The sequence below is a fragment of the Sphaerodactylus townsendi genome, linkage group LG14 (assembly GCF_021028975.2).
Source record: "Sphaerodactylus townsendi isolate TG3544 linkage group LG14, MPM_Stown_v2.3, whole genome shotgun sequence".
Taxonomy (NCBI): Eukaryota; Metazoa; Chordata; class Lepidosauria; order Squamata; family Sphaerodactylidae; genus Sphaerodactylus; species Sphaerodactylus townsendi.
In genome coordinates this window covers 20,050,363-20,071,879 of record NC_059438.1, presented here as the reverse complement: position 1 = coordinate 20,071,879, position 21,517 = coordinate 20,050,363, and the positions used below count along the sequence as shown (strand labels likewise).

Sequence of the window (21,517 nt, the reverse complement as noted above, 5' to 3'; positions counted from 1 at the left end):
AGCCATGACTTGACAGCACTGTCCACAACCAAAATGCCATGAAAGTGTGAAATGGCCCCTTTTGCCAAGTTTGAATGAAAGCAGTTAATTGAATGGTCCTCAAGACGTCCACAGCGATCATTGATTTTTCACTTACAATATTTCTCCCCACTAGACATGACTGCTGAAGAGTTCATCAGGAAAGATGAGCCTGAAGAAAGCCGACTTGACAAGTTGAAGGACCTGCTAGCCGGAATCCTCTCGGTCCCTCATGACAACGTCCTTGTCTTCAGTGTGATGAATGTGGATGGGAGACAGACAGATGTGAGGTTTGCGGTTGTCAATGGCTCTTCCTATTACAGGCCAGAGAAATTGCACGGTCAGGTAGCAGCTTTCAAAAATAAGGTGAGGACTCACTCTTGCTGTCAACCTGGGTTGGTGTGATATTGGTTGTGTGGGGAAATTTTTTACAAGAGCAAAATGCAACTGATTTTATCTGGAGATTATTTAGAATTCGAGGAGGTCTTTTGTGAATTGCAGTCTTGTGAAACAGGAAATAGAGTTTGTGCCGTTTTTTCCCTTTTTTCCTGAGACAGTTATTTGAGTCAAGAAGGTTGAGTAGCATGGCTTGACTTCAGTATGTTTTGCTTATAGACTCTGGGTCTGAGGCCCTTTCCGCATGGGCCAATAAATATGGGTGAGGGGCAGGATAAAACCCGTGTTAGGTGGGAACTTCACACGGTTCCCGTCCCTAACACGGGTCTAATCTGCCCTTCACCCGTGCCATTGGCCACAGGGCAGGTTTTTTGAGAATTGTGTTTTCAGCGATTCTTTTATTTTAATGTACCTCACAACCACAGTTGAGTGAATGGCCGTGGCTGTGAGGTGCATTTGGGTGTTGCGATCAAACGAGAGAATCGCAGCCGCTGGCTCTTATCTGCGCAGCCACACAGGGAGAATGGGCCATAACTTGGCCCTGGGGGCAGTCTTCACAGGAAGGCAGGGACCCAAAAAAGCATTGCCTCCTGCAATGTAGAAGTGATGGCGTGGGAAGAAACATCTGTGTTCTGCTGCTGTGGCGCCCCCCTGCCAAGTTAAATACCTCTGCACAGGCATCCATGCCACTTTGCACAATGCTGGTGACATTGGCACAGCACAGCCCTTCCGCTGCTTTCAATGTGGCTTCAGCCCTCCGCCCCTTTGGATTGCACAGTTATAGTACTCTATCTAGTACCTTTCCAACACAATCCTATCTAAAGGATGATAGGCTAGAAGGGAGATATGGGAGATTTTACCCCTTATGATCCCCTGCCTTCGCACATAGTGGTGGCAGCTATGGGATATTATTTGGACTAACCAGATAGATGCAAAACTGTGTTCAGCCTGTCAACTTGGTGCACTTTTGGTCCCTATAAAATGCACTGATTTTATTCTCCTTTTGGGATTTCACACAATCCAATACAGCTGTGCCCCTTTTTTCCGCCTTCCTGCGATGCTACTGGAAATGATGGCATCTGATTTTGCTGTTGTGGGTGGCTTCCATACATCATTGGATATTGTGCTATCATTACACCACACCAATCATTCCCAAAGGGATTTTTTCCAGTCTAGGAAGACCATTCCGTTGCAAGCGGTTACTGTCGCATCATTAATCTTTGCACTCTTTTTGAATATAATTAGACATTTTTTCGCCCGGTGGAAATATAGGTTTATGGTTAACCGTGCAGAATTCTAAATGAAGAGAGCTATGTTGGGATTGTTTTTTTTGCATACTAGTTAAAATGTCTCCTAGTCGTGATGGTTATCTACTTCCTCCCATGCCAGAGGCTGTGTGCTTCTTTAAGTTAGTTGCTGGGGAACCGAGGCGGGAGGATGCTGTCATGGTCTTCCTGCTTTTGGGCTTCCTAGAAGCAGCTGGTTGGCCACCATGTGCACAGAATGCCGGACTTGTTCTGATCCAACATGGCTTTTCTTATGCTCTCCCCTGTTCCACAACCAAAAAAACCCTGGGTAAGATATAAAATGAGCAGTTGTATTACTCATGGTAGAAGAAGAAGAAGAAGAGTTTGGATTTATATCCCCCCTTTCTCTCCTGTAGGAGGCTCAAAGGGGCTTACAATCTCCTTGCCCTTCCCCCCTCACAACAAACATCCTGTGAGGTGGGTGGGGCTGAGAGAGCTCAGAAGAACTGTGACTAGCCCAAGGTCACCCAGCTAGCGTGTGTGAGAGTGTGCAGGCTAATCTGAATTCCTTAGATAAGCCTCCACAACTCAAGTGGCAGAGCTGGGAATCAAACCTGGTTCCTCCAGATCAGAGTGCACCTGCTCTTTGCCTCTGCTCTTAGCCACTACGCCACTGCTGCTCCCTGGTATTACTTGGTGTAATAGATGGCTAGGGAAGGAAGTGGCAAACCACATAGTCTGCCTAGTAAACGTCATGATGTGACATCACTCCATGGGTCAGTAATGATCTGGTGCTTGTAGAGGGGACTACCTTAACCTAATGAACCTCAGCATTAATGAGAACTTACCGATAAAGGCAACTGTCTGGGAAGCGGAAAGTTCTTCGCTAAGGAAGTTTCGGGTTGCTTTACCCAACTGCATTTTCCCTCCAGGTCCAGTTGGCTTTAGGAGTCAACGTTTCTCAGATAGATGTGGATGAGTGCCACAAGACAGACTGTGGCGGGAGCGGCGGCTGTGCCAACTACATCACGGTGAGTGACATCTCCACAGTGACGGACACAGGAAGTGTCTCACTTGTCTCCATAACGACCAGCGTCAATGCTATCTGCACGTGCACAGCCAGGGACAGGATCCATCGGTCATGTAACTCCTATGCCCGCAACCCTTGTCTCAATGGAGGGACTTGCATTGACATGCTGCATGGTTACAGGTGAGAAACCTTTCTCTAAGTGCTTGTATGCCAACATCTGTTTGCATGGCGCAGTTAGTGATACACTGTCCTCTCTTTAGAGTTTCAGTTTGCATTGCGTCTAAGAGGTAGTTTCAATGCTGTTTTGTTCTTTCTCGTGTTTTGTTTTAGGTGTCAGTGTTTGACTTCATTTCATGGAGTAGATTGCCAGCAGACTAAGCACAGTTTCCATGGAAATGGCTACGCGTGGTTCCGTCCCATCCGGCCTTGTTTTGAGAGCCTCCTCTCCCTGGAGTTCATTACCGATGTTCCAAATGGGCTTTTGCTATACAATGGTCCTTTGTCAGAGACAGGCCCTGGGAATTCAGAGAACTTCATTGCAATAGGTATTATATAGTATACTGGACATGATATTACCAACTTTTTTATGGGGTGGAGGATAGGGGGAAATGGTGGTAAGCCAAAGGAGGTTGTCTATTATTGTAACTATTGAGCATATTTAGGCAAGCAAGTATTGCTGCTCATGATGTCATGTTATCAGGATTTTTGTACCAACACTGATCCCCTCTATGGCAGAGATGTATCTAAGGAAAATGTAGCCCTGGGCAAAATCTGAGTTTTCTGCCCCCCTCACCTGTATGGGCGGCCGCCCTCTCCCACCACGACCAAATGTTTTTTTTCTGGTGGTGTGGGGGGTGATTTTCTGCCCCCCACATGACTAAATGGCCACAGCCCAGGGATATTGGACCCCTTATGTCCCCCTGGGCGGTCCGCCCCTGCTCTACGGTGAAAGCAGACAGGGTGCCAGAACCAAATCTCGGAGCTTGGTAGCTCTGCACTATTCCCCTGCTTATCTGGATTTTTTTGAAAGAGCTGGACGATTGGGAAACTATCATACACGACTCCAACCGTCAAACCATATCCAAAGATTTTATTGTATAGCCTCAGGCCCTTACAATATAGAGTATATATTCAGTGGCGGATATACTAAAATTGGAACGATACAGAAAGATTAGCGTGATCCCTGCGCAGAGCGACATGCATACATTACTCAGAACATCAGCTTCCGCATTAAGAATGGGAGAAATAGAGGAAATGTCTAGCATTTCTTGTTGTCATGAGTGACTTTAGCTGAGTTCATTCCATTCGGTGTCTATAGCTGGGATTTTCAGTTTTCCAAAGGCTCGCTCTGTGTTGAAGTTTTCTCTGCAAAACCCATGTTGTGTAAGTTCCACATAATTACATTTTGTTTTTATCCGTTCTCATTCTCTTGGGCTGTTTCTGAAGAGCTAAATAAAAGTGGTGATAAATTTGCATTCTTCAGCCTTGGCTTTGCATAATGGGCACTTGTTATCATGATTTCCTTGATACAGAGTTTGGATTTCTCTCGGTGCCCAATTGGGCACTGTTAGCCTGGACTGTTACCAGGGGGTAGGTCATTGTTCTCACTGTTGTGCTAGTGATTAAAAAAAAATAAGCAAACGTGAATCGTATTCTTGGTGGGTAGCTTTGGTACGTTCCAGTTGGAGCATCTCGAGTCCTTCCCAGAGCTGGTATAATCAAAGAGAAAACAAAGCAGGCAGTTCTGTGAAACGGATCCCACTGGGAAGTATCTATTGCTTCAAGATTTTCAAATACTTTGGAGGCAGGTATTACATGATTAATGAAGTCCTACTTGCAAGTTATTTTTATGTGGCTCAGTGAAAACAGAAAGTCGTCTCCTAAAAAGCTTTTCTCTCCGCAGGCTTTCTTCCCCCACCACTTACCAAAAGTGCATTCAAAAAAGAAAAAAAAAGAACTATTTTATGAGTTGCTGAATTCAGTGTGATTCCGCTATATTAATATGTGAGAAATCAAATGAGAACTTAGTGCTTCCTCTTGGTTCCAGTGCATTGTGATATAAAATATGCAGGTTGTGATGAAATTTCGTTTTATACGAATTCAAATCACCCCCTGTCTGAGTTTTCAGACCAACTAGTGAAGGCTTTGTACAGGAAATTTGGTCTCGCCAGCAGTGACTGGTAGAAGGACCTTCTCTGCTGGTGCCCCCGGTCCCGTTCTACAGGAAGTGAAATAAGAATTATGTGATGTCACTTCTGGTGAAAAACCTGCCTCCCCTGATGTTGCCTCCTAGCACTGGGGTTTAGAAGTTTACTGACTTTGGATGTGGAAGTTCCCTTTACTCACCATTTAGTAACCTTTGATAAACCATTGATAAATTTAATAACCATTGATAAACTCTACGTAGGGTTGCCAGGTCCCCCTGGTCACAGGTGGGAAACGGAATTAGGGTTGCCGAATCTAGGTTAAGAAATGCCTGGAGATTTGGGGATGGAGCCTGATGAAGACAGGGACCTCACTGGGGTACCGTGTCACAGAACCCACCCTCCAAAGCGTCCATTTTCTCCATGGGAACTGATCTCTGTAGCCTGGAGATGTGTTGTAATCCAAGAGCAGTCTGTGCTTGCGGGCTTCATTATCTCCACTGGCAATATCTTCCACGGTTGCTTGTTGAATTTTTTGTTGTTGTCGCAGCTTAAAGAATTGAGTGGCAGTAGTTCGAATTTACTTTTGGGGACACCAGAGTAAGGGCGTCTTTAGAGGTGAACTTTCACTCAAGCTCCTTAAGGTCTCCTGCCTTCACCTTAAAGGAGACCTTTGTGGGGTTTTAACGGGGAACAGGAACAGCTTCATTAGTGTGACTTGAGCATCTTGGGCTTAGTGAATGAGTCCAAGAAGAGTCCCTAACGGCAGCTTGAAGGGCAAAACGGAGAACAGAAGAGGCTCACGGTTTTTTGCTTCCTTAATCTGTTGTGAGGGCTGGAGTGCGCCGTTCAAGCTGGAAAGTGCTAGAAGCAGGTTTCTCCAGACTTGGCTCCAGGGAGTGTCACCACCATCAATATCTCTTTGAGTGAGCTGATAGTTGGAAACAGCTGAGTCAGTTGCTGTCTCTGAAGCCAAGTATAAGACATCTTGCTGTGGCTACTCTTTTACATGAGTGCTACCTAACTGCAATCCCCTGCTCAATGAGGGACATTCACAACTACCTCCCTCCATTACACTCCCCCAGTGATCCCTGTTCTGCGCCTAGAGGCACAAAACCTCCACTATCCCTGGCTATTCAGGTCTGACCCTCAAGTGGAAATCGGTGTTACCCTGGACACATGGAGCTCTGACTTATCCCTCTCTTGATCTGCCTAATTCTGCTTTTTCTTTCTTCATTATTTTAGAACTTTCCAGTGGCATTCCTGTTCTAAAACTAAACTATGGCTTGGGCCCAGTAGAGCTGCATTTGCCTAGCTATGTGAATGTTACGGACAGAAAATGGCATCGCCTCGAAGTGAGAAGCAGCAGGCAGGTCTGTTGCCCCAGAAGACAAGTCATGGTTTTTATTACACTTGGGGTTTTTTTGTTCTGTTGTGTTATGCTTTGCGTGTTAGTATTGGGAAGAAAAAGAGGTGGCTGAGAGTTTGTGTCTGGCCCAAGAATTGAATATGGTGATGGTGAGCATGAGTATGCTTATCACAAACTGCTGTTTGTGCTGTTGACAAACCTGGTATCTGTTAAGGATTAGTAGGCCAGAGTTGTATCTCACAGAATTATAGAGTTAGAAGAGACCACAAGGTGCCTTCCAGTCCAACCTCTGCCATGTAGGAACACACAATCAAAAACTCTTGACAGATGGCCTTTCAGCCTCTGTTTAAAAACCTCTGAAGAAGGAGACTCCATCACACTTTGAGTGTATTCCACTGTATGGCAGCCCTTATTGTGTCAGGAAGTTCTTCCTGATGTTTAGAGGAATGTCTTTTCTCACAGTTTGAATCCAAGGGACTAGTACCTGGAAAAATGTGCAGTTTCAATTGGATGTTAATGTGTTGAATGTAACATGAGGCTTAATGCATGTATAAAGAAAAGTTAAGTGTAACCTTTACACAGATTGTGTGTATGTTCACTGTAATTTCTGAACAGGGCTATTGTCTGCTTCTGGCAGGTGAAGACTTATGGGGTTTTTGGGGGGCATTTTTGCCTTCCATTTTATATGTCTCTGTGTTTTGTTTAACTGTTGCTTTTAATAATCTTATGCATATGTATTTTAAAATGTTTTCTGCCTTGGGGGGTGCTAGGTGGAAAGGCAGCATCAAAAATTTTGAATCAACAAACAAATGTGGGTTAGTAGCTCAAGTTCAGAAGAGAATGTGCTTCATATAGCAGCTGTATGCAACCTTCTCACCGCAGTTGGGAGCAGCTGTCAACAGAGACTGCCTTTTTTTACTGTGGCCCCACTGGCGAGATGATTAGATCCTACGTTCTCCCCCACATTCCCCAGAAAGGCTGTTAATGGTTCCAGTTGCAAAGATGATGTTGACATAAGAGCATAAGAACTAGCCTGCTGGATCAGGCCAGAGTCCATCCAGTCCAGCACTCTGCTACTCGCAGTGGCCCACCAGATTCCTTGGGGAGCTCACATGCAGGATGTGAAAGCAATGGCCTTCTGCTGCTGCTGCTGCTCTTGAGCACCTGGTCTGCTAATTTGCAGTCTCAGATCAAGGAGGATCAAGATTAGTAGCCATAGATTGATTTCTCCTCCATAAATCTGTCCAAGCCCTTTTTAAAGCTATCCAGGTTAGTGGCCATCACCACCTCCTGGGGCAGCATATTCCAAACACCAATCACACGTTGCGTGAAGAAATGTTTCCTTTTATTAGTCCTAATTCTTCTCCCCTGGATTCTGTCCTCATAGCAAGCCACCATCCCTCAATGAACTTTGCTGATCTTCTGATTTCCTCCAGCTATGAATAGGTTCCCAGTTTCTTCACTGAACAGGGTGACGTGTGTGGAAGTTCTCCATCTCACTGCGGTTTCTTGGTCTTCTGTGCTTTTGTCCAGGGTGTCCGATTGACTTTGGATCAGTGCAAGGCTGCGGTTGTGTCAGAGGTGGAGGGAGTAGGGGAGTGGCTGACAACAGAAGACCGCACTAATTGTGAGGTTGTGGGCTTTGTCCCGCAAACAAATAGGTAAGATTTAAATGATCTTCCATAATTTGGATGGGTGGCTGGAAATACATTAGTGTTTATGTGCATGCACACGCAGGCAGTATTTTCTTTTATCATTGATGTATAACTCTTTCTGAGAGAGAAGGTGCCATGATATAGCCTGAATTCGTCAGCTTTTGGAAGCAAAGAAGGGTCAATGCTTGGAAGAGAGACCACCAAGGAAGACTCTGCAGAGGAAGGCAATGGCAAACCACCTCACTGGGTTCAAAAGTTCCTTGCTGAGTGTCATCATAAATCGATTTGTGCCCTGATGGCCCTTACGTGTGTAATAACTCCTTCCACTCCCACAAGTTTAACAACATGAATTTATGCAGGTTGTATGCTCCTTAGCATATCAATCCCAGCCTGTAAGCGTTGCCTAGCCATGCTGAGTGTTGAACAACAGAACTGCAGTTGATGCATACTTGTTTGGAAGGGGCTTCCACTCCGCAAAGCGGGAGTTACAGTCCTAAGTAGAATTACACCCTTCTTAGTCTCAGACCAATGGCTTCTGGGGGTTTAGAAGGATGTAATCCTGTATAGGATTGTGCTATTCATGATGGAAGTCACAGCTGGTTCGTGGCTTTCAAGGCAAGAGATGAACAGGTATGGTTTCCTTTGGCTGCCTCTGCGTAAAAACCCTGGACTTCCTTGGTGGTTTCCCATCCAAGTACTAATGAGGGCTGACCCTGCTTAGCTTCCACGATCTCATGAGATTGGGCTAGTCTGGGTCATACAGGTCAGGGTGGTTTGCACTGTTAGTTTTTTGAGCGAACGGGCATTGAACTGAACTGCATCGATCACATGAACAGAGCAAGCTGGAATGTGTGCATGCTTGTCTGTTCTTTATACCTGCCAGGGCTGCGCATTAGATCATTGCCAAATGTCATTGAGACATCTTGCCTGTAACTGTTCTAAGTTCATAGTGCTGAACTCTTATGCTTGAATGGTGCTGCTGATCTAATGGAGTGATGCTGTCATAGAATCTGGCCCAGCTTTGCAATGGAATAAAGAGCTTCCTCCGGAAAAATAAAATGGGAGCGTCTTAAAAAACTAACAAGGCTCATATTCACTGTAAGATTTTGTGTCGTAGGCTGCAGTCTTAAGGATAGTTTCTTGAGAATAAGCCCTATTGAGTAACAGGAGACTTACTTCTGAGCAGGCCTGCTTAGAAGAGAGAAAGAAGCGGACCGGACCGGACTTCCTTGCCAGACTTCCTTGCCATTTTGGGAACCTCCTTATGAGGTTTGGGGTGGAGCAAACCAGGGCTCCTAATGCCCAGGCGTGGGCTGAGCTGGCTTGCGCCCCACAGCAAATGGGGGAAATTGTCAGGCAGTGGTCCACCACCCGTCTGATATTTCCCCCTCATTGCTGCCAGTTATCGGTTTGTGTTTCATTTCCTCAAACAGGCGGGTTTGAGGAATCCCCGGGTTGGGTGACAGCCTTCTGGGCTGCCCAACACAAGGATCAGACCCCATGCTGCGCCTTACGCTCACTATTCTGTCAAGCCAATAAATTCATGGCAATGGCCATTTTTCATACCACAAATAAAGTGTTTGTCTTTTGTGTTTCTGTGACCTTGCGTGGTTCATACAGCAAGCTATCTCTCCCTCTGATGGCAAGAAGACTTTAGATTTATACCCCGTCTTTCTCTCCTGTAAGGAAACTCAGTGGTTAAATAATCCCCCTCCCCCCAGGTATGCCATTGATGGGGAGTCAAACCCAGTCCTCCAGATTAGAGTCCACCTGCTGTTAACCCACGACACCATGCTGGCTAGAATTGCTTCCATAGTCTACCATGAGTCTACCATAGCTCTAGTCCGCAAAAGCTTACACTGAAATAGTCATTCAGATGGCAATGAGATTCCTGATTTATTTTTAATGTGGCACACTGACATGGCTACCCCTCTGGAGTTGCTTTTGAAGATTTCACAGCAGTAGCCGCTCTGCCTGCCCGGCGCTGTTTTAGTAGCGTGCTGTTCTAACATTCATCTCTTATTTAGCACCTCTGTGTTTTTTGAAGGCACTTGAACTTGAACCAGGTTCTCCAGTTGGGTGGCGTAAAAGAATCGATTCCCTATACATACCCCCAGCTGCAGCATAAGCATTTCACCGGCTGTGTTCGCAATCTCATTTTGGATACTCAGGTGAGTGACAAGTTGCCACAGTGTGGGCCAGAAACATGTCCGTGCATCACTTAGGGTCTCAGTTTATTTATTTTTCCTATGGGGAAAGCGATAGATGGTAGTTGGGGCTTAAACATTACTCCCCTCATCCACCAAAAGTCAATCATTATAAGTGTGTTGTAAACCTCCATCTGTCCTTTTAGATGTCTGCTCTGATTCCCCCGTCTTGCATTTTTTGAAGGTGTACGACCTTGAATCTCCGGCAGAATCTCTGAATAGTTGTCCTGGCTGTGCCTGGACCGACGACAGCTGTGAGAAGAAGGGCTCCTCTCCCTGTGGGGCTCATGGCCGATGCCTCGGGGACTGGGATTCGTTTACCTGCCTCTGCTTGCCAGGGTACTACGGCCACAAGTGTGACAAAGGTGAAGTAGATCCTCTTGCGTTGTTTGATTGCTAATGCCTTTTACATTTTGCCGAGCCTCAAGTGCAACCTTGAAAATCAATATTTTGGAGACGGGGGAAGGGGCGACAGAAACCCCAGAGGCCGTAGCTGTAGCCTGCAGAAAGAGATCAGTATGCTGTGGCTGGCTCCAGTTGGAGCTTTCTGCGGGACATTGCAGAGGTAATGCTAGTTCAGTCATTAACTAGGGTCTGGGGAAAAGAAGCAAACTCCCTAGCTTCCTTCTTTCACACAGCAATTCTCCCTGTCTCCTTTATCATGCTTAGCTGTTGCATCTGAGCACTGTTAACCAACATTACGGCAAACTCACAATTTATCTAACTTTTGAAACCTTGTTATGGAGATACTGTGGAGTGCTTTATTGACTTAAAGACTTAACCGAATCTTATTCTAACATAAGCTTGTGTGGACTTCAAATGCAGCGAGTGTGTCCTTGCTATACAGACACACATCTTTCACGAAATGTCTACATCGTGACAATAAACTCATAGACTCTAGTCCATGAAGGCTTATGATGGAATAAAATGTTATTAGACTCTCTGACATTACAAGGCTTCTGTTTATTTTTCCTGCATCAGACAAGAGTGGCTATCCCTCTGGCAAGCTGAATAAATGGGCAAATATCTCAAACTACAGTTCTATCATTCTGTTTGCTCATTAGGATGTATAATTCTCCCACGACACTCTCCCCTTCCTCCCATCCCAGTTTGCTTGCTCCTGCTGCAGAGGCAGGTAGCGGGTGGGCCAGCCAACCAGGAGGTGTTTAGGGCGTATAATTCTCCCACTACAGTCTCCCCTTCCTCCCATCCCAGTTTGCTTGCTCCTGCTGCAGAGGTAGGTAGCAGGTGGGCCAGCCGGCCAGGAGGAAGGGTACAGCCTCCTTGACTCCTGGCCTCTTTTCCAGGGCACTCTGGGAAATCTGATTGCCAGGGTACATGGCAATTCGGAGTATATGACCCATGGGAACAACACTTTTATGAATGTAAGATTTGGGGGTGGTGAGAAGAAATAGGGAAGAAAGCAAAGAGATGTCTGATCCTACACCACTGTCTGCCTCAGCAATTCATTTGAGAAGGGAGGGGGAATTAATTTCTGGCGCAGGCCCATGGGGGGAGCAGGAGAGACAAGTGGAGCCACCAGCACATGTGGAGGTGCATCCAGAAGGAACTGTCTGAGCCACAGAAGAATCTGTTATCCTTGGGCGTTTCCCCACTTACCTTTGCTGCATGCTACTCTCAGCGCGTGGCACCTCTGGCACGCGCCCGGGCGTCCCCACGACCCTGTGCTCTGCGCAGGGTCATCAAAAGGCGCCGTTTCGAGGAGCACCAGGGATGCCGCGCGCTGAGGGGGCACGAGAGCGGCACCGTCGGGGCGGCTGCGTTGCCACCGCCCCTGTAGTGGGGAGTGCCCCAGGACCCCGCGCTACTTGAGGAGAGTAGCGCGGGGCTTAAGGTAAGTGGGGAAAGGGCCCTTGGCAAGGACTCTGAAATTTTGCATTTATATTCCAAGCTAATTTGTGGACAGATTCAGCTGCATCTCTCCTACATACACATTTTCTATCTTTCTCTTGGGAATTTGCTTAGGATGGTGAAGGTCCTGTGGCTGGCCACCTGGCAATGGCAGTGAAGGTTTTTACTTGCCAAAGACACCTGGCCACTTCCTAATTCCAAAAGTACATTGAGATGTAGGCCTGGCAGAGTCTTTTGTATATAATCTCAGGGTACTTATTTTTCCCTGCAGACCTTCCCCCCCAAGCACATTTTTAAGGAACCTTTTCTTTCTGATTGCCCTAGTTGCTGAAGAATATTCCTTCGGGCCGGGGAGTTACGTTCGTTATCAGCTTCCTCTCACTGTACCTGCTCGCCAAACCCTGATAGAGATGATGGTGAGGATGCGACAGCCCAACGGGATCATTATGAGCATGTCTTCCCGAAACAAGGATGAGCATATTATCCTGCAGGTGAGTGAGGACTGATGGTCCTGGACAATCCAGAATTCATTCTGTGCAGAGCCAGAGGGGCGTGGGCAAGATGGCTGCCTGGCTCCTGCTGCAGTATATTTGTCTTTGGTACTTGGGATCATTCTTCGTCTTTGACTTTCCTTTCTCTGTTCTCTCTCTTCCGTCTCTCCCCAAAGGTACAGAGATTTCCAGGGAGTAGAGAACAGCCTTCATTGTCCAAACTTAAGTGATAGCACACTCCTACATGCAAGGGGATGCTGTGCAAAGAGAGATTAGTGTAAGGTGGGAACGAGGAAGTTTGTTATCCGTTTAATAGATATTTTGACTCTTTTGCTTATTTAGATGTTTATACCCTGCTGAGGACCTCAAGTAGCTTTCAGCATTGTCCTCTCCTCCTCCGTTGTAACCTCCCACCAGCTCTGTGTGGCAGGCTAAACTGAGAGAGGAATTTATGGGCCCAGGATCACTTAGGAATCTTACGTGGTAGAGTGAAGGTTTGAACCTGGGTCTCTCAGATCCCAGTCCGACGTTCAACACCACGCTGAAACTGTTTCACTGAAATACATCTCCATTTTCTCATGGAAGCATATCTGAATGCATTTATTGTGCCTAGTGTGAATTCAGTGAACATTGTTCATAAGCATCAATGACAGTTCTTTCAATAGAACCCCCCCCCCACACACACACTTTCTTATCTCAAGATGCCAGTGATAGATGTAAGCAAAACGTTAGGAGCAAAAGCTACCGGACTACTGTCACCCAGCCCCGGAAAACCCACAACAGCCAGTTGATTCCAGCCATGAAAGCCTTTGATAATACATTTACCCAGATTGTTGAACAAAAAATGATTAACCTAGATTTCTGGATTTCTTCCAGGTGATTCAGGGGTTGTTAGCAGTATCTTATAACCTGGGGGATGGAATGGTCACTGTTAGCCTTCCTTCCTACCGACTTGATAATGGTGAGTGGCATCATATCTCCCTGGAGAGAAACGAAAACGAGTTTATTCTTCGCCTGGATGGAGGAGGTGGAAAGAGAGAAATCCTGAAGGCAGAAGGCATCTACAAGGAGATTCAGGTTGATCCTGACAGCTTGGTGGTTGGCAACACATATCCTGTCAATCAAAATCACAGTTTCCAAGGTAAAAAGAGGGTTCCTTTTTATCACTGTTTCTGATAAATGGTCTTCCTAGTACCTCAGGCCTAGTTCACACATACAGAGAGGAATGAGAATGTGGGAATGCTGACGGGGCAGAAAGTACAAAGCCATTTCAGATTTCATGGGGGGATTATACTTTGGAAGGCTCCCCTGTGTTTAAAACTCTCTGCAAATAGAGAAGTCAACTGAACTAGCACAGGAAATCACATGAACTTCATTATGCAGATGAATCTTATTAGTGGGAATTCACAACCAGAAGTGGAGTGGAGTCCATTTTACTGTCTCCACTTTCTGTTGGGTCATTTTCCTTCCTTCATGCATTATGTTTTTGAAGGCACAATGAGGTACCACTTGAGCAAAATGTCTTGTTAGCATGTGGTATCCATGATTTTTACTATGTTTTTCTCACACATCTATAAGGTTCCAGTTTGTTTTATTTGTTTTTCACAAATAATAGCAGCGCTGAAAAGACAGCCTAGTGACAGCTCCCCCCTCTAACTTTTCTTTAAAAATCTTAGACAGTTCTGACATCTTGTAAAACTGTGAGTCAAGACAGATGGAACATTTTAAGAGCAGTGTTGTTAGTTTGCTTCCGTCTCCCTTTTCTCTGTAAACAAATGTTCATTTTTTTCTCACCTGGAAGAACACAGAGGAAAAAAAAATGTATTCTGCAGGTTTGGGGAGCAGGGAAAACAATCTGGTGGTGGAGGGTATCTGTTGATGAGTACTTGGGATGCCAATTCACCCCACCAAATTCCCAGTGCGGTTTTATAATGGTTTTGTAAAATATTTGTCAATTTTTAAAGGGAGGCATATGAGAAAATACATTTTTTAAAAGTATGTGCACTGCTTAAGAGAAAAGGGAGGAGGAGGTTAGCGTGGGGGGAGAGACAAGACTTACCGGTAGTTTTTTACTTGCTGGCATACCTGTCAGTGATAAGACTTGCGTTGTGGGTGAAGAAACTGCTGTGACTGCTTTTAAAGACCCACATCTGTCTTCATGCGGATGCATAGTCTCTACTGCAGGAGTCCCCTACTTTTTTGAGCCTGCAAGGACATTGGGAATTCTGACACAGTGTGGCTGACACAGCCACAAAATGGCCACCGCAGACAGTGGAGCCAGCCACAAAATGGCTGCCATAGCTTATTTTCAATCAGCCAGTGAAATCAAGTGGCGGCAGCTGCTGCCAAAGCAGTGTTTTAAAAAATCTGCTTACCCAATCATATTGATAGTGGCCAATTAAAAACATTGCAGGGCAAAAGCCAAATTTGGCCCTGCCCATTTTCTAAAAATGCTTCTTGGGTGTCAGAAAATGGGTTGTGGGCACTATTGCGTCTCATAGGGAGCCATGCTATACTCAATTTGTGACAAAAATTACTTGTCTGTCAAGGAATTCAGATTTGTTTTTTCTCAGATCTTAACCAAAACCCCTGCAGTGTGTGTGTGTGTGTGTGTGTGTGTGTGTGTGTGTGTGTGTGTGTGTGTGTGTGAGCATGCGTCCGTGCAAACACATGTGCTTTTCAATGCAACGAACTCATTTTGACCTGCGTCTGAAGTTCTCTGGCTTCCATCTGTCATGAATTGTCACCCGTGCTCAGCCTTACAGTGCCGTGGCATCCATTTCAGAAATAATTCTGCATCTAGAGCTTTCACAATCGAGCCTCTTTCTGTGTTCTGCTTCAGGATGCATGAAGGATGTCAGATTCAATAACTATGAGCTGCCGCTGGACGCTTACCCTAAGGAGTTGGTATTGAGTGCCCAAGGAGTGGAAAAAGACTGCCTTTCAGATGCTTGCAAGAGCAATCCCTGCAGCCAGCAGTTTATCTGTATTGACTTGTGGATGATGTACGAGTGCAGGCAAGTCTTCTCTCTCGGGATGCTCACCTAAGCTGTACTATGTACCGTTGAGGCAACTGTACTGATACTGCTCCTGCCATCATGGGACAGTATGAACCCGGTGGATTTCCTGGTACCATTTTTGGAGTAGAGTGGGTGAATCATCCCCTCCCTGGAGCAAAAAATACCTGCTTGGCCCTCAAATGCAGCTTGGCATCTGTCCCACCCAGCATCGTACCAGTCATGGAGGGGTCTTTCTTCACCCTCAAATGTGCAGCCCACTTGCACCTACTCTAAAATAAAGGCTGGCTGGGTGCCTCTCTTCCACTAGTGTTCAAAAAAGGACCAGTATGGCAGATGCCATTCTCTGTACAGATGTCCCTCTGCCCCACTCTGAATACAACCTGAATGGCACACATGAGGGAAAGGCAACCTCAGGCTGGCCAGCGCTCCTTTCCGCCTCATCCCTCCCCCCCTTGTCTCTGTAAGGCAGGCATGCCAGAACAACCTTCTCTAGGCAGGGGCGTAATGCCCATTGGGCAAGGTGGGCAGCTTCCCAGGGCACCACCTTGTGGGGGGCATCAAAATGCAGGGTTCATTTTTGGGTATTTTTAGTGGTTTTCCATTTTTGGCCTGCAGGGGGCGCAGTTTTTAGGCTGGCGGCACCAAAATTTCAGCATATCATCAGGAAACTGTCCTTATGCTACCCCCAAGTTTGGTGAGGTTTGGTTCAGGGAGTCCAAAGTTATGGACTCCCAAAGGAGGTGCCCCATTCCCAATTGTTTCCAATGGGAGCTAATAGGAGATGGGGGCTACACTTTGAGGGTCCATAAATTTGGCCCCCCTGAACCAAACTGCACCAAACCTTGGGGGTATCATTAGGGCAGTCTCCTGATGAGACCATGAAAGTTTTGAGACTGTGCCTTCAGAAATGTGCCCCCTCAGCCTGCAACCCCCATTGACAGCAATGCAGAAAACTCAATGCAGAACAAAGATTCTTGGGCAAATTTCTGGGATGTTCCTGCAGGGGTTACACTTTTGGATGTATCAGCACCAAAATTTCAGGGTATCATCTGGAGACAGTCATTATGGCACCCCCCAAGTTTGGTGCAGTTTGGTTCAGGGGATGCAAAGTTATGGATGTTCAAAAGGGTAGCCCCCATCTCCTTAGCAAAGAATGGGGGATGGGGCACCCCCTTTGAGGGTCCATAACTTTGGACCCCCTAAACCAAACTGCACCAAACTTGGGGGGTGCCATAATGACAGTCTCCAGATGATACCCTGAAATTTTGGTGCTGATATGTCTACAAATGCACCCCCTGCATGGAACCAATGTCCTGGTACAAATAATTTTTGGGTTGTGGTGGAGTGGCCACCCATGGGGGGGGGGGGCATCCAACTCTGGTTTTGCCCAGGGCTCCAGTTTGCCTTGTTACACCCCTGTCTCTAAGTTAAAACAGCCTTCTCTAGGAGAGCAGGTTGTTTTTGGAATTCCATTACCAAAGATATTTGCCTGATGCTGACTTAAATGCCTTCTGGGTACCAAGCAATAGTGTTTTGTCATTGTTGTTTTAACCAACCCTCATATATATATATTCATTCAATCATTCATTCATTCATTCATTCATTCATTCATTCATTCATTCATTCATTCATTCATTCATTCATTCATTCATTCATTCATTCATTCATTCATATAATGAGTGGTATAATGTTCTAAGGCTTGTAAATCACCTTGCAGGATTTGTGGTGGAATGGTGGGATATTAATATTTTAAATGAAAAATAATAGTATGTAAAATAAGTCTGTCCCCAAAGTCTCAGAGGCAGGCTGCAGCCATATGATGAGGACTCTTTCCTGGTCATTGCTGCTAAATACTCTGCCTTTTAGAAAACACTGAAGAAAAATTATAGTTCCTGGCTGGTCAAGCTACACTCTCTGAGGGCCTTGCTGTTATTCAGCAATTGGTTATCCTGGTATAGCCTCTGTTCTTCCATGGGTCTCTGTAGGATTTCCTCCACAATTATTTTCTGCTTACATACTGTGCTGGATTCCTTGGCCTCTGTGAAAATGGTTGTTTTGTGAGATCAGATTGTCAGAAGGAGATCCATCTCTGCACCTGCAGCATCTGCTCAGCCCCCCCCCCCCCCCAAGAGAGGAAAAAGCTGCTGATCCCCCAGCAACCTCTGCAACCTCAGGACTGGCCAAAACTGGTTTGACTCATATTTCTTAATATGATGTCGTTGGGATAATCTTTTTCATGTATCCAGAAGGGAAGATCTGCCTTCTGTTTTCATGAAAGAAATATTCCTTTTGAAAGCCTCATTTCTCTGCATTTCCACAGTGAACTGCCTTGGTGTTGTTGCTGACACTGACAAAACAGACTTTGGGGGGTTGACAAAATGAGAGACAAGCGTATTTTTCTCTGCTCTCTTGATTAGCACTTGAAAAATTCCTGAACTGCTCCTTCCCCTTCCCCTAAGCAGCAGGAGTCAGCTCATTTTTTCATTGCAGGTGACCACAAAGGGATACCAGGTACCTTCCAGCAATTAGCATTACCAAAGGGTTCCAGTATTGCGGTATTCTGGAGCAGTCCTGTGCAAATGTGGGTGGGTTGATTAGGGGTGTAGTACTGCATCATTCATTCATTCATTCATTCATTCATTCATTCATTCATTCATTCATTCATTCATTCATTCATTCATTCATTCATTCATTAGCTGCCCTCCCCTGGAGGGCTCAGGGCGGTGCACAACATAATATGTTCTTAGACTTGAACTGGTGCCACAGAATACTTCTTTTGTTGGCTGTGTACCCACATTTGCTGGGCAAGAGTGCTGCAAGCAAGATCTTTTCCAGGATTCTAGTCTGATCTCATGCTGCTCATCCTGGAGCAAATTGGAATTGACTCCTTCCGAAGCTACGTGAAGATATGGAATTCATTTGTGTTTTGACACCCCCCAAATTTTGGATGGACCAATAGTGTAATGGCTAACACTGATTGTTTCGTTTGTGTTTGTGTCTTTCAGTTGCCCTGCAGGACACATGTTGGTGGAGAACGCCTCAGGCCGGCATTGCATTTACACTGCATGTGCTCAGAGACCCTGCAATTTTGGCACCTGCATCTCACAATCTGCAAGCAAGTTCCGATGTCACTGCCCTGATGGGTATGCTGGCCGCAACTGTGAAATCATGCTGGCGATCTTCACCAAGGACGCCGGGCTGAGTTTCAGCTCCATGTTTGCCATCTGCATTTGTTTTCTGGCGCTACTAGGTAGTTATGGCAACTACATTTTGTACTACCTTTGGTGACGAGACCTAAGCAAATCCTAGCACGCTGTCCTTAGACTGCTCCATGTCACCTTGCTATGAAGACTTCCACTGGATGATGCCTTCATCGTTTTGTCCTTCCATCTTTGTTCTGTCACCCATTCTGATTTGTCCGCCATCTGCATCTGATTCATCTTGGGAGGATGACCCATTTGGGGTTTGCTGCAATTTTACATTCCATTGCTGAAAGCTGGTTTAGGGTGCAGACGTTGAGCGCAGCTTCTCTGTGAGAGCAGAAAGGGAGAAGGTGATGCAGAGAGATCTGTTTCTTGGACTGTAGTTCATCAGCAAAACAGATTTCCCAGCCTAAGCAAAATAATTAGGAGGAAGATGGAAGATTTCTCCCCTTTCTCTAGTAAACTGTTTGTGGTTTATTTACTGTTAGTTAATTATTTATAGCAAATTCATTATTACTTGTATTTATTGGATAGCACTTTTAATTTTCAAGGTGCTTTGCAATCTGTTTCATCTGTGCATCAGCCCTATGAGATTTAGGCTATTCCTTTTCTACAAATGAGGAAACTGAGAGGCAGTGGGGTAAAGTCCCTGTGTCCCCATTTCTAGCCTTTGTCTCCATTTTAAAAAATCCTACCTTCTTCCTGCAAGCACAGGACAGTATGTGTGGTTGTTTCTTCCCCCGTTTTTGTCTGTGCAGTAACTAAGGTAGATTAGTCTGAGAAAGTAACTGCCCTAGGTCACCCAATAAGCTTTGTGGTAAAGGAGGGATTTGAACCCAGGTTTCTCCAGTCTGACACTCTAGCTACTACACCATTTTCTCTGAAGTCCAGGACTGCTCACTGTATCACAGTGGTTCTCTTTTTATGGCCCATTATGCATGGAATGCTTACGTAGGTCTCTTCTTTGCACAATGGGCTTGTAGTGGGGTCTTGTCAGGTTTCTCTGTTTACACATGAGGAGGCACTCACTTCTGGGCATGCAGTTTTGCAGCAGAGAACTCTCCTGGGCCTGCTTCCCTCAACTCCACTCATCAACTAATTCTTGCAGGCACAGATCTCATTCCACCCAGCAGTCAAGGTTGCTGGCTTAGCACTTTAAACTGCACTTATGTAAATATTACTGTTCCAAAAATAATCCCCTCCCCAAATGAAAAAGGCAAAGCAATTCCTTGGATCACATGCTGCTGAAGGAGGGAATCATGTCTTAGAGCTGATATTCTCCGCCACCCCCCCCCCCCACTTCCTGCTGTTGCTGCAGTGGGAGGACAGAGAGGCTTGTTATTTCCAAGCACTATTTATTATTATTATTATTATTATTATTATTATTATTATTATTATTATTATTATTATTATTATTATTATTATTATTATTATTATTATTATTATTATATTGATATGTTGATATATCAATATAAGAATTAGAGGTCAGTGTGTTTTAGATAAGTCTGTGTGAGCAAGCTTCTTTCATCAGGGAAGATGTCTGGGTCAAAGCTATGCTCACTGGCAAATCTGCCCCACTCTGGTAGTGAAGGAAATTAAAATCATGTTAGAAGTAGTCTCGCTTGCCACGGAGAGAATTGAAAGTGAAAGCAGGGCTTGAGGAAATATGTCCGTACTAGAAATCTTGCTGTGACAGACATTCACCCTCGCCACGCAGCAGACACCTTGTGCTTAATCGGCCTTTATCTGTTAAGGTGATTGCTGGAAAAGCATGTGTGAATCTTGTTGCCAGTGGAAGCGTGAATCCGTTTTGGTAGACTTGTCTTTTAAAACTCCAGATCAGATTTTACTTAACTCTTCATTTTCATTCTGTATCTATAGTTTTGATTCATTCAGAACACTTAATTAAATCTTACATCTTGAGCTGGAAAGGTTATGTTAAATCAAGCCCTTCCTACTGTATCTCATCTCTATTCTGATGGATTTTCACAGTGTTCTTTTGAAGTCATTTTCCTAGTGATTTTGCAAGAAGGCTTGGAGAATTAAGTGCTTGGGGGTGAGGGGAGGATGGAAGTCTGTTGCATGAATATGTTTGCCATGCAAACATGAAACAACAGATACGCCTAACTAGGTCAAAATTACTTTCAGAACTGCGGGGACTTTTTTAAGGCAGAGTTTGTGGACAATTTGGTAAGTGTTCCTGTTCTAAATTTTAGGCATGATGTTTTAATGAGGCTGGTCCGTGACACGGTTGGACTGTGGGGGAAAGCTAAGCCCCATTTCCCATATTTTCCACTTCAGCCACGGCATTTAGGTACAGTAAGAGGCATGCTTTTAACGGGGTGGCAAATGGTCCCATCCCTACTGAGAGGCTGGTGTGCTGGTGCTCTTCTCTGATCAAGCTTATGAACATTTGATCTAAATTTTCGTTCAGCTAGATGCACTTTAAAGTACGCTTCTAGATGTTCCACTGACACTTTTGACAGGTAGTATCAGTAGAGCCCTTCCACTGAGAATTGTCTTCAGCTAGCAAAGATGAAAGACTCTTGGAAGAAGGAGAGTCATATTTGAAGCCGTTGTTCCAAAGAGGTGATTTCAGTAATCTGAAGAGAGCTTCTTTCAGGCCAGGAACAGTAAAACCAGAGTGAAGCTCTACCCTTGGAGACATTAAATCCTGAACATGGTGCATTTTCAATGTTGTCCTTGCTGTGTGAGAAAGACTCACCATTGACCCCACCAATGCGGATGAATCATTTACGTTTTCTCCAATCCACATGGCAGATACTCAGGAGACTCACAGCTGGGAAAACATCTGAAGGACAACCGAATCTTCTGATTTTATTTATTCATTTCTGAAATTTATCT

At 45.3% G+C, this 21,517-nt stretch overlaps 1 protein-coding gene across 1 annotated transcript in view; it reads left to right on the top strand.

Annotated features, from left to right (window-relative positions):
- LOC125443768 (neural-cadherin-like) overlaps positions 1 to 21,517 on the top strand; it is a 109,001-nt gene that overhangs the window by 71,347 nt on the left and 16,137 nt on the right. The window contains exons 21-31 of the mRNA XM_048516077.1: positions 155 to 384; positions 2,594 to 2,871; positions 3,022 to 3,236; positions 6,081 to 6,208; positions 7,738 to 7,865; positions 9,907 to 10,030; positions 10,251 to 10,431; positions 12,263 to 12,429; positions 13,306 to 13,570; positions 15,272 to 15,446; positions 18,455 to 18,699. Coding sequence (XP_048372034.1) covers positions 155 to 384; positions 2,594 to 2,871; positions 3,022 to 3,236; positions 6,081 to 6,208; positions 7,738 to 7,865; positions 9,907 to 10,030; positions 10,251 to 10,431; positions 12,263 to 12,429; positions 13,306 to 13,570; positions 15,272 to 15,446; positions 18,455 to 18,699 — 2,136 coding nt within the window. The remainder of the gene's footprint in view (positions 1 to 154; positions 385 to 2,593; positions 2,872 to 3,021; positions 3,237 to 6,080; positions 6,209 to 7,737; positions 7,866 to 9,906; positions 10,031 to 10,250; positions 10,432 to 12,262; positions 12,430 to 13,305; positions 13,571 to 15,271; positions 15,447 to 18,454; positions 18,700 to 21,517) is intronic.